Below are 12,748 nucleotides of genomic sequence, written 5' to 3'. Positions count from 1 at the left end.
GAGCGCTCGTTTTATGGTTAGATGTCACAGTTATTGTCCACGACATTAAGTTATTGTCCACGACATTACAAGCGGCGCGAAGGCCAGCGGACCTTGGTCCTGCTCTTCGCCCCCGAGCGCCGCAGGCGCGAGTGGCCCCGAAGAGCGGGCCAGGGCCGCGCGGCCGGCGGAGCGCCGCGCGAGTTACGAAGCCGTGGTGAATGCAATCGTTCTCGGCCTGGGCAAGCGCACGATAAACGCCATGATAATTGGGGTTTGGTGCACCTCGCGCGGTCCAAGTGACTACAACGGAGCGCTCCCTACGTCCGGTTCAGCCAATCACAGCGCGTCTTTTCCGGGACTTGCGGCAATGCCGTTACGTTTCAATATCACGCACACGTGACAGGTTTCCAACTAGTGAACTGAAGCTGGTGTTGTAAGCTAAGTGGTCTGTGGAGGTGACTGGTGATGCTACAAACATGTTTGTGGCTCGAAGTATTGCTGCAGATCATAAAGATTTAATCCACGATGTGTCGTATGATTTCCATGGCCGGAGAATGGCAACTTGTTCCAGTGACCAAAGTGTCAAGGTACGTTAAAAACATTCAGTCGCTAACGTTAGCATTATTAGCGTTTCGGCTATGTTGTTAATATTAGCATGTCAATGTTAATTCGATTTTCTGAGTATCATTCTCAGCCACCTGTTATTATTCATTGACTGCCTGGCCCTGGGGCAGTTTTACCCGGCTGATGTATTGTTAGCCATGTTGTTGTTGTTATTGGTCGGTCATACAATTATCAAAGCTAGGCTAACAGGCTGGAGAGTCCAGCTCACCCATTCATTTAAAGGGTCCGTGTTGAAAATGAGATGTTGCATCTCAAGGGGCTATCCCTTCAATCAAATCTTACAAAAAGTAAGAAATAGATTTGGTATATATTAGATTAGATAGATTAAATATGAATTTTGTTAACACACTGATGGTATGTGTTGGAGCCAAATTGACATTATTGATTCTTTTTATTTTGTTTATTTAAATGAACTAGCCCTTACCCGTTCAAAGATATGTGCTCTACCCGTTCAAAGATATGTGCTCCGACATGATGTGCAGTGTGTGGGTTATGGGATGTGCACTGCACACAGTATATGAGGGATGGAAAGTAAATTTAACTGGTGCTTGCATGATAATATGTAGGAGCATCAATGTAAAAAATACCTGTTCAGTTTAATGGCTACAGAGATACTGTGTACCAATCTGCATGATTTTTGGACAACATCTGTAACAGGGCCAGACACCCCCCCCCCCTGCTGGTTAAACATGGTGCCTCATGCTAGATGCAGAATGGATAGTAGATACACCATAAAAATGCTAATATACAGTATATGATTTGTGAAAGTGACAAACGGGCTTCACAGTTATGTTAGGTGTGTTCATATGCTAATGGTGATGCGATTTCAGAGCAATTGCTCCAGCCACTGATGAGAAACGCTGTTTCAGACAGACACTCAGACAGACAGACAGACATTCGGAAAATTATATGTTAGATGGTCTGGTCTGGCCTTGCCAGTTGTCATGTACACTTCAGGTGGTTGCCATGGTGCTGATGTCAGCTGTCACTCATTGACGGTTGCCATGGTAACTTGATTTATACCTGGCCTTGATTGCGGCCAGGTGGGGCAATGTGAGGAAGGAAGCAAACGGTTTTCGACCGTGTTTACCGTGAGTTTGCTGTGCAGGTCGGCATTCCATGTTTTTGTTAAAAGGAGTTTTTGTGCATTATCTTTTGTGTCAATTAAAGGATTGACATATCCAAATATATGTGACAACTCTGGACATTGAATTAATATACACATACACGCGTCAAGCCTATGTTTTTATGCTCATTGCCCTCGGTAGGGCTTATTGGTAAAAGCCCCTACAGTATGCATTATGTTTTCATTTAGCAGTGTGAAAGAGGAGCTGTTTGAGATTCACATGTGGATGACACACAGTCACTTTTAACTTTACATTCTCATCTGATTACATCCAGGTATGGGACAAAAGTGAGAATGGAGAGTGGCATTGCACAGCTAGCTGGAAGGTAAACTACTGCTAGTTTCTAATTACACAACTGTCTGTATCATTTTGTTTTTGAAGACAACATTTCTTACTCTATCCCAGGGGTCTTCAACGTTTTAAGGACCCCTTAGCTGAGAGAGAGATGAAGCAGGGAGTCCATGGACCCCCTCTGCATATTGTATAAATGTGTGATGCAGATCTTAGACTTGTTTGACAGCACTGTCATCAGTCAGTCTGTTGGATTCATGTTTTAGTTAACTTGACCTTTCACTCTTTTTTTACCTCTACACCAAACCTATTTGTCGAAAATAGCTGATCTACAAGTCTCAACGCCTCGCAGCTTGTAGATCTGCTATCTTTGGCGCAAGTTCTCCTCAGAATAGGGATGTGAGGGTTCAAGATGTTAAAAGAATGATCCTATAACAAAGATTTGGCAGCCCCCCTGTAGTAACTCTGAGGACCCCCTGTTGAAGACCCCTGCTCTATCCTTTGCCTTGATCATCGTTTAGAATTCACTGATTTGACGCTGACAGTAGTTCTTCATACTTCTATCCAGACACACAGTGGGTCTGTGTGGAGAGTGACATGGGCTCATCCAGAGTTTGGACAGGTGCTGGCATCCTGCTCCTTCGACAGGACAGCAGCTGTCTGGGAGGAGATAGTAGGAGAGTCCAATGACAAACAACGAGGACAGAGCCACTGGGTTAGTATGACTTCTGTATCATCTTTAGGGTCGTTTCACACTCTAATAAGGAGCCTAACAAATTTCGGTTCGGGAGGGCTCCCCGACCCGAAATTATTTAGGTCCGGGGGGAGTTCATCCATACTTTCTTAATACGGCGTCCACAATCATTTGGAAGTCGGCGTGTCAAACGACCGCTGTTTCCTTGGATTCACAGCCGAGAATATGAACGTGAAGCCGGGCTGAATGAATGAGAAGACACCGCTTAGTACAGAAATTAAGTCGGGAGGTCACAACATTACAAGTAGTTATACTGAATTCCGTCTTACTACACGTTTTGCTATGTTGGTTTCAAAATGAAAGGTGATCAGTCACACCCACCCAGAAAACACTCATGACAGTGAAAGATTTAATACAAATGTAGAACATTTACAAAGACGATAACTCATTAGAGCCATAGTCCTTTACCTTTTTACATTCATATTTGCTTGGTCTGATCCTAAACATCTCACACCCTTTGATTTCAGATAAAGAGGACCACCTTGGTGGACAGTAGAACATCAGTGACTGATGTGAAGTTTGCGCCCAAACACATGGGTCTCATGTTGACAACGTGCTCTGCAGATGGGGTTGTGAGGATCTATGAGGCTCCTGATGTGATGAACCTGAGCCAGTGGTCCCTGCAGCACGAGATCTCCTGCAAACTGAGCTGCAGCTGCATCTCCTGGAACCCCTCTAGGTTAGACTTTTTTATATACCTAAAGCAGGGGTGGGCAACTCACTCCAGAGGGCCACATTGCATATACAGTCAAAAACTGAAGTAATTAAAGCAGGTCATGTTTGTATGTTTGGAATTGTAACGTGCCCGGCTGAAATAAATCAATGATATATCAGTATTCCGGGCCGCATAAAGTGAAGGTGGGGGCCTCATATGGCCGCCATTTGCCCAGTTATGACCTACAGTGTAGTATAGAACACATGTAGTGGGAGGTGTTTGAGATGTTAAAGATGAGCTGAAATGAAAAATATGATTTTCAGCTTTTAGAGCATATTCCTGGGCATAAAAAGGCGATATAATTAACAGATGGATGCTAAACCCATCTATATATTTATGTCAAAAGTCCCTAAAAGTCGAATCTTAGCGACTTCATATCGAACAAAAATGTAATGCGATTACATCGGAGTGTTTCTCATATCTCAATGTTCCTCCACACGCAGCTGATTCATTATGGAGACACAACAGGCCTGCTTCTTCTATCAATCTATCAATGTTACACTATTTCCCAGCCCTAGCTAGTTCCAGTGTCAGCCTTGAGAGGATGGATTATATGTTCTATCAATGTGAGGTAAAGTCACACCACTTGTGTGTTAATACTGTAACTATGGAGGACAGCAGTAATTTTAACTCTAGCTGCCTGCAAATTTAACATTGTTTGCAGGCAGCACATTTACACATTTAGCACATTAATTGCTGTGAATGCAAGGTCTTGAATGAATTGTTATACTGTGTAGCTGTAGCCTTATCCCATGGAACTGCAGTGTACTGCACATTGTGTAATGTGTGATTACTGAGTGACAATGAACCATGACATTTTAACTCGTATTCCTTAAGACCTTACGTTATGCAAGGAGCGATGGCTCTGGGGAATTTAGATGAATGTTGTTGTTTTTTAATCTGTGTTTCATTACACCACCACACAGCTCTCGTGCTCATGCACCGATGATAGCAGTTGGGAGTGATGACAGCAATGTGACATATGGTGGGAAGGTTCAGATCTATGAGTACAATGAAAACACAAGGTGAGTTTCACTAGTGAGTAAAGTAAATGAATGCTGCCAATCTAAAAAAATATATATACTGTGTATATACTGTATAATAAAACAGATTTCTCTCCCACCATCTTTACAAAGGAAATATGCTAAAGCAGAGACACTGGTGACAGTTACTGATGCTGTGCATGACATTGCATTTGCTCCAAACCTGGGAAGATCTTTTCACGTGCTCGCCATCGCAACCAAAGATGTCAGAATCTTCAAGCTGGTGCCTCTGAGGTAGGCTTAAGCGGCTGGTACACACTTGAAGATATTCGCTCCGAATATTGGCACTCACCGACAAAACCTCCATTCTGATGCAAGATCGGGCTTTGCACGCTGAGGTTTTGCTCGCTGTGTTTGAAAGCCTCTGCGAGAAGGTCATTGCGTGCTTCCCGAGCGTTTCTGAATATCTGGCAGGTTAGATATTTGGCTCGATCGCATACTGGGCTGCGAGAAGCAAAGAACTAATTGTGTTCATTTCTGAACATACATTCTAAGTGCTAGCTAACTGTCAAACCTTCTGCCATTGTAACTTAACCAATTTTAGGCAGGAACCCCTTTTTGGCGTTTTTACCCTTCAGGACAGGAAACCCTTTTGGGATTGTTGCTATGTACAGTATATACTGTAGTAGCATAATGTTTTTGTACGTTTTTCATGATATAGAAGGCGTTTTTAGAATCGGCATCAGTCCTAAATGTGTTAAGTGTCAAATAATTGTTATGTGTATCATATAAGCCAAGCATTTCATGCACAGTATATGAATTATAATGCTCCTGTGTTAATTGTCTTGTATATCCAATTGTTGAACCCACCTGACAGAAAGGAGAGCACTTCTACAGGGCCTACAAAGTTTGAGGTGCAGATTGTGGCTCAGTTTGACAACCATAACTCCCAGGTGTGGCGCGTGAGCTGGAACATCACCAGCACCCTATTGGCCTCTTCTGGTGATGACGGCTGTGTACGCCTCTGGAAAGGTGAGCATGCGATTGACCGCTGTTCATTGTGGCTGCTGATGCATTTTTATTTTCAGATTAAAAAGCAAATTGGCCCAGCGGTCTGGGCACTTAGGCTCAATGTAGCCTGACAGCGCATCGCAGGTTTGAGTCCTGATCCCAACGGCCCTTGCTGCATGTTATTCCCCATCTCTCTCTCTCTCCGTTTCCTGTCTTCTCTATCTATAAAAGCATAAACAACCCAAAAATCATACAAAAAAATGATTTCTCAAAGTAGCGAACTTGGATTGAGGGCATCTTTCCCCATTCAAACAAACTAAAGGTAGCAGAGGTGACATTACCTAGCGCTATTGTTTTTATTACTTTTGCCCAAAGCAGTTAGTTTATTGGGCAAAACAACAGGCCCATATGTTTAAATAATTTGTTGTGCCATTCAGACTACCACTGTTTCCTCTCTCATTCTGCAGCAAACTACATGGACAACTGGAAGTGCACAGGCATCCTGAAGGGAGATGGCAGTCCCCTGAGTGGTTCCTCTGGTCAGCCAACCGCCATGAGCACCGTACTGGGCTCTTCCGTTCAGACCTCCCAGAATGTTCTGAATGGGACGTCTGCAGGAAGGTAGGTGGTGTGGTACGCCTGACGCCACTCACCCAACTTAACCAGCAGAGCTGATGCCTCACAATGCCTCACACTGACTGGGACTTGATACAGCCGCTCACTGACAACTACCGGGCCCAAACTGACCCAAGGCTGCACTCATGCAAAGAGCTTGGCTTCTGACTTCCACCAAACAGGCTGTCACCATTAGAGCCTGTGTTCCCTAATCTCATTCTCACAGTTTGTTTTATGTTTTTCTACCAATGCATGTAACAGCGTAGGGTTCAATCCATTTGTTCATTTGACTATCAATTTTGTTTCTATTGCCATTGGAAAATGAATGATGATGAATATTATTTTTGTAGATGTGAATTTAAAAATGAATAGAGTATCTAGCCAATGGTAAAATATTTAAATCACATAAACTACTTTCCTTTCATTTACATATTGACTAAACGTAAATGGGCATCTCCTTAACCAACCATTGCCAAACTCTTTGCCGAGTGGAAGAGTGTAAATGGAATCCTATTAACCGACTGCAATAACAGACAAAGAAGGTATGAATGCAAAGTATGAATGTATGAACAGTCACTTATTAGTGGCGATGTCTGAAAATGTAATTGAGAATCGATTAAAATTAATTGCTGATAGCTCACAATTTGTATAAAATATGGTATGTAGACAGGATTTATCCTTCAGACAGCATTAAGCTGAAGTTTGTGGCTGTTTTTATATTCAATCTAAAAATCCTTGTGATTAATAAGTATGAACACATTCCCTTGCTTGTGGTGTTTGGAATTTACACTCTCTCTGCTAAGCAGGATAACTAAGGACCAGGCATTGTTTTTTTTTTTTTTTTTTTTCAGGTTAAATTGATTGCTTTATCTGATCGATAACAACATTGCAACTAAATATACATTTGAAAGAAATGTACTGTAATTGTATTAAATAAATGTAAATTTACTTTGTATAAAGGTGTTCTTGAATAATATGTGTGAAGTGGTGTTAATTGGAATAATGTGTTTATTTTTGCTGCTTGTTGCATGCCCACAGGATTGGCAAGAGAAATTCCTATGCCCCTCCCCTGCGGCACCTGACCTCTCCAAAGATATATCAGCATCGTGCATCTTACTACTAATGCCTTCTCTGTATCAGCATGTGCCCTTTTGTCCTTGTGTCCATGCATTAGAAATGCAAGACTTATTTTTCTTTTGGAGGATTGAGTATCTTGGCATGGTTCTGTTCTTTACATCTTTGACTTTTTTCTTTATCATCCTGGATTTGGTAACAGTTCTTCATATTATAAACACCACTTGAGCCCTTTGAAAATAAATCTCACTAATGTCACATTATCTGCTCAACATAAACAATTATTTATTTCCTGTTCTTGGAACAGGTTTTATCATATAACACTCCTCTTTCAATGTATAATCCCCCTCTACATGTTTTCCACTTTCCCTCTGTATTACTATGATGGCCTTTTCCCCTCTGTCCATGTGTTTTTGTTTGTTCTTGTCACCCATCCCACTGTTACCTCAGGTATTTCTTTCCACCACTGGATCCGCCCAGAGCTGGGTCCAGGTATGGTCACCTGCTGCCTCCCTCTTCCCTCGTAGAGCACTGTGACACTGAGCCCATGCAACCTCAGCAACAGGCACCTCTGCACAACAAACTCTATTCTAGAGCATTGTTACCCTTACCAGAGGCTGAAGGGCAGTGACACTTGATGTGTGATGTCTTTTTCCTTCCGTCAATGTTTTTGCACATGCAACTCTTTTTTTCTTTTTTTTCTTTCTGTGTTTATTCTGTTCAGTCTGACTATTGCACAACCCTGATATCGAATGGAGTTTGGTGCACCAGGAATAAAAGGGCAATAGAAATGCAGTGTTAGTATTTAGATGGGAGACCCCTCATGTACATGCACAATATCTATAAAATACAAGCATTTAAATACTGGCCCAAGAGAGAACAGACTGCAGATCTATAATAAAGCTTTTTATGCCAATGCTCTGTGATTATTTCATTTTAATTAAAGGAACATAGGATTTCCAGAAATTATGATGGTTGATTTGTCTGTGTGTGTAATGTAACATTTTACAATGTATTCTCAATATTCTGGATAGGTTGGAGAGGTCATGAAAGATTTTCTATATAATGGGAGAGACTCCATGTGTCTCACCTACTTGTATCGGTCTACATGGACACAATGTAATAATAACTATGACTAAGCATTTGTGAATGACTGTGACTAACCATGTGATGCAGCTTCTGTTGTCCAAAGCCGAGGAATAGCATCTGATTCAGAATCACACACTGTGATGTAATTGAAGATCACTTTAAGCCAAAATGCTTTAGATGGGTGGAATACCATAAGCACCCCATAATACAGTACAGCTTTATACTTCAAGCATGGAATCTCTAGAGGTCATTTATTCAATTTAACCACCCGAGAGGACATTGGTCTATTTGTATTGCTCAATAAGTTCACTACATGGGCACTTGTTACAAGAAAAACAATCATGCTATTTATATTTCCACTTCCACCCTAACCGTCTATTCGTTCAAAAAATATTAAATGCATGACACGGTCCGTTCAGTGGTCAGCTGCCTGCTAAGTAGGCTATCCTGGAAGTTGCCCAGCAAATATGAAACAAAGAAATCTGTCCACTTGACTAGCATCCATCACACCTCATACATATTGTACATTACAGGATTTTATGATAACATAGGACCAGGGTTCATCGCCATGTTGGCTCCTCTTGTGGTGGACATTTTTGTCCAAATTAAATGTTTGCCATGTACTTAAAAAATTAGTAGGCAATAGGCTACTATTACCAGCAACACAAAGCTATAGCCCTGAATGACCATATACAGTAGGTCTTTAACTCTGAGTAGCCCATGACTCTCATCGAGTACTTGCAAATAAAATCTTTGACTAGTTGGATAATGAATGTGCCAAAATGCAGTAAATAAGTGTCATACATATTCTGAAGAAAACTTGACACATGCACACATACACGCGCGCGCGCGCACACACACAGGCTAGAGTATATATTTATAGAGATATATAGAGATATATAGATACATATAATATATATATATATATACACACACACACACACACACACACACATATATAGAATAATTATTATTACTAGTATTCCATCTCATCCATTCATGATTGTCGTGTGGCGTTTGTCACTCACTCCCTTGTCTTGATAAATCAATGTGAATGTTTTCAAATTGGTCCAGGGCGTACCCTAGCGGGCAAAGTGCTGCAGAGTGACAGCAACGACGTCCCATAGTAACCCGAAACCCCCTTGGCTTCAGTGGGTTCGTCCAATGAGGGCAGTGTAAAAAGCTACCAGAGTACCGCCTACATGAAGTGACGCTCGCGCGGGCTTCCTGTGTGTGTGTGTGTGTGTGTGTGTGTGTGGGATAGCTTCTCAAATACTTTACTGCGTGAAGATTCACCACCAAACTGTTGCATCGTTTGCTATGTGTTTTGAGCGTTTTATGGACCAGAATGTAGCAGCATTCGAACGAACGAGAAGTAAAGTAACCCAGACTTTCTGGTTAAACTAGGCTAGCAGCTGAACTCGGGCTCGAAGGTGACTGAACCGCAGTCCCCTCCATCTAGAAGACACTTAAGATTTGAGTGAGTTGAACTCCACACTGTGTCCACAGCAGCACGACTTTTACATTTTATTTTTGGTGGATTGGAGTAATGTCGTTATTGTCTTGGATCATTACTGAAGGTTTGCAAGCTGCCTTTCTAAATCGAACCCTTGTGTTTGGATCTCTAGTTCACCACGTTGAGGCGCAATGGTTATGGGGCATCACGAATTTGCTTGCTTGGAAGTTTGGCAAGATAAATTGTTTTTAGCTTTTAGCTAGCTTTTAGTTAGCCAATTTGCTAGACAGCAGAGTACATGATGATTTTGTATAATGGACTATACAGTTTAATGTACATTCAAATGTATGTTTGTAAACGTATTTACTGTTTTATATGTGGACCCCAGGAAGACTAGCTGTGCCTTAGGGCAAAGCTAATGAGGATCCTCCTAACAAAATAATCAAATACTACATTAAACCATAAAACCATGACGAACATCATTGAGGCTTTTTTGTTGTTGTCAAGGTTGACACCATAATGCTGTAGGTTTTCTCACAAATGCTTTAAACTTACTTTCTATGCACAAAAAGTCACTGAAACTCACACCCAAGGAACTGGTTTTACATTATCTGTTTTTATTGTTGAAACGTGTTTTGTTATGATGATGTACCATGCTGCTTTTCATTCTGCAGTGCTCCTAATGATGTTCACCTGAAGTCAACTTGAGCCACAGCTGGCTGTCCCCCCCCCCCCCCCTCCCCCCCTCCCCTCTACAAACCATGGCAGACAGTTTTTGCAACTTGCAGGATGAGGCATTCCCCAGCTTCCTAGACAACTCTGTGGGCAGCATCGGCCGTGCCACACTGGGGAATGTGACATTGGGCTCTGGCCCGGGCCTACCAGTAGCTGCCTCTACAGTGGCTAAAATTAGAGATGGGGCTGACAGGTGGGTCCACGCTCACTGGCTTGGAGGGATTTGGGTTGAGATAGTGCTCGCTACTCACACTTGTTGTGTCACTTGCTCAAACACATCGTGGCCAAGCTGACTAGTTGGAAGCTAACGGTACAGTTCACAACCAAAGTTCCGTCTTTAATTTGTATGTTTGTAGTTGTAGTTTCAAACAATCATAGAATAGATCATACCCGAAATCAGTAACATGAAAGCATTAATAAGTCTAGTATATATACAGGCTTTATTTTGTCCACATGCTATCCTAGGAGAGGGGTGTAGTTGGCATTGATCAGCTGACTTAGAATTTCCAGGCAGCTAATGCCATGTAAGTGGTCAGTACTCGCAGGAGCCCTAAAATTGCTGAACGGTTGGTCTATTTAGAACTAACCCCTTTTCTTGTTGTGCAGAGGGGGGGTCACTGAGGACTCATATCTGCAGGGAGGTCAGATGTCAACGGCTAGCTCTCACTCAGCCATGGGAGATCAGGCAAAGTTTGCACTCAGTTTCAAATATGATTTGTGAGTATCTAAATCGTCTTTTGGGCTGCTCTGCATGCTTTACGCCTACAGTCTCTGCAGCTTCATCCATCCATTTTCACTATGCTTTCCCCTGATCATGCTGTTCTCCTAAACTCTCGACTCTGCAGGGACGATGCAAATGAGTTCTTGGCAGCCCATCGTATCTCAGACATGCTGGTGAAGGTTGACCTGGATGAGAGCAACCCCAGAGTCAAAGGGTCTACGCTGGGCCCTCCTCCCACACAGACAGGCCAGCTCTCTGGGAGGCCCACAGATTTTGGAACTGGTAAGAATAAGAACGGGTCCTGTGGAGTTCAGTAGGTGGACCTAGGTCTGTCACAATTATTACATAATCATTTAATCGCAATTATTTGACATTATCGCAATTTTGTCATCGTTTTCATGTTGAAAAATGTTCTTATTGGGCTATTTTCAAACATTTTCGAAAATAGTGGAAATGGCGGCTAAAGTAGATCGGCTATTTAAGTATAAAGCTGTCAAATAGGTCAGTAATTCCTTTGTATATTTAGGTTATGTGTCATATCTGCCATCTGCCTAAAAGCCAAACAGAAGTTAAATTGTCAACGACAAACACAACTAAATCGTCAATCACAATTATTTGAGTGACAATTAATCCTAAATGTAAAATGCCATAATCGTGACAGCCCTAGGTGGACCAAGGCTATATAACTCTGCCAGATAGCTCTCCTTACCTGATCTCACTTATGCTGTTGGATGCTGTGGATGAAAGTAACAATCAAAAAATGCCCTGTTACAGTGCTTTAAAGTTTAGTATTTTTGACTGATCTGTATTAGCCATCCCTGTTGTGTCACAGAGAGCTTAAAAAAAACCTTTTTACTTCTCTATTTTCTCTGCCAGATCTCTCAAGTGGGCTGTTAACATTCGCCCAGTTTGGATACAAGGATGTAAGTCTATATACATTATTATGATTTTTATTTATTAAAACGATAAATGGCTAGTTGACAAGCTGATTGGTTGGAAGCTAACGGTACAAGTCTTTAATTTGTATGCCATAATGGCTAGTTGACAACATGCAGTACTATAAATGGAAAAAGTAAACATTCTCCCTAAAACACAAACACTGTTTAAAATCACATATTGCTATATAAATTACATTTATGGTGACGTTTATTTGAGGTGTATTTTTGTTACTCCCGTGGTTAACGCAAGTCATTGCTAAAGAAATCCATAACACTTGCCAAACATCATTAAATGTAGACTACTACAGTACAGTCAAATTCAGTGGATGTGACAAATTAACAGTTGCATCGCTTTTGCATTCTGGTACGTTAAATTAAATATCACAATTTATTTTTTTCCAGACAGAATCACCATCCACAATTCATTTTGCCTTTTTAATGTTTGTTTTTATATTTCATTACGATTATTAATAAGATATATGATTTCATTTTATTTGTATGATTATTATACTATTATATAATATTAACCACTCATACACTGTGCAATGTGCACTTTACCTGGCCTGGCCAGAGGCTGTGTTCTCTTACACGTCCACCCAGAGCATGGGAACATTTGCAAGCAAATCATTGGCT

General features: G+C 41.5%; 2 protein-coding genes across 2 annotated transcripts in view; both read left to right on the top strand.

Moving 5' to 3' along the window:
- The first annotated feature begins 402 nt into the window (after nt 1–402).
- Nucleotides 403–7,078, top strand: seh1l (SEH1-like). The gene is made up of 8 exons (XM_080737168.1): nt 403–569; nt 2,008–2,058; nt 2,593–2,739; nt 3,246–3,457; nt 4,420–4,518; nt 4,630–4,770; nt 5,354–5,508; nt 5,955–7,078. The coding sequence occupies exons 1-8, from the start codon at nt 459–461 to the stop codon at nt 6,110–6,112; spliced, it is 1,074 nt and encodes a 357-aa protein (XP_080593294.1). The 5' UTR covers nt 403–458; the 3' UTR covers nt 6,113–7,078.
- Nucleotides 7,079–9,538: 2,460 nt separating this feature from the next.
- Nucleotides 9,539–12,748, top strand: part of cep192 (centrosomal protein 192) — a 47,171-nt gene continuing 43,961 nt past the window's right edge. The window contains exons 1-5 of the mRNA XM_080720389.1: nt 9,539–9,745; nt 10,396–10,649; nt 11,063–11,173; nt 11,302–11,459; nt 12,054–12,100. Coding sequence (XP_080576515.1) covers nt 10,483–10,649; nt 11,063–11,173; nt 11,302–11,459; nt 12,054–12,100 — 483 coding nt within the window. The 5' untranslated portion in view covers nt 9,539–9,745; nt 10,396–10,482. The remainder of the gene's footprint in view (nt 9,746–10,395; nt 10,650–11,062; nt 11,174–11,301; nt 11,460–12,053; nt 12,101–12,748) is intronic.

Source organism: Nannobrachium achirus, assembly GCF_963921795.1.
Source record: "Nannobrachium achirus genome assembly, chromosome: 2".
NCBI lineage: Eukaryota > Metazoa > Chordata > Actinopteri > Myctophiformes > Myctophidae > Nannobrachium > Nannobrachium achirus.
Note: the sequence above shows the minus strand (reverse complement) of the source record. Positions and strands in the feature narration are given on the sequence as shown.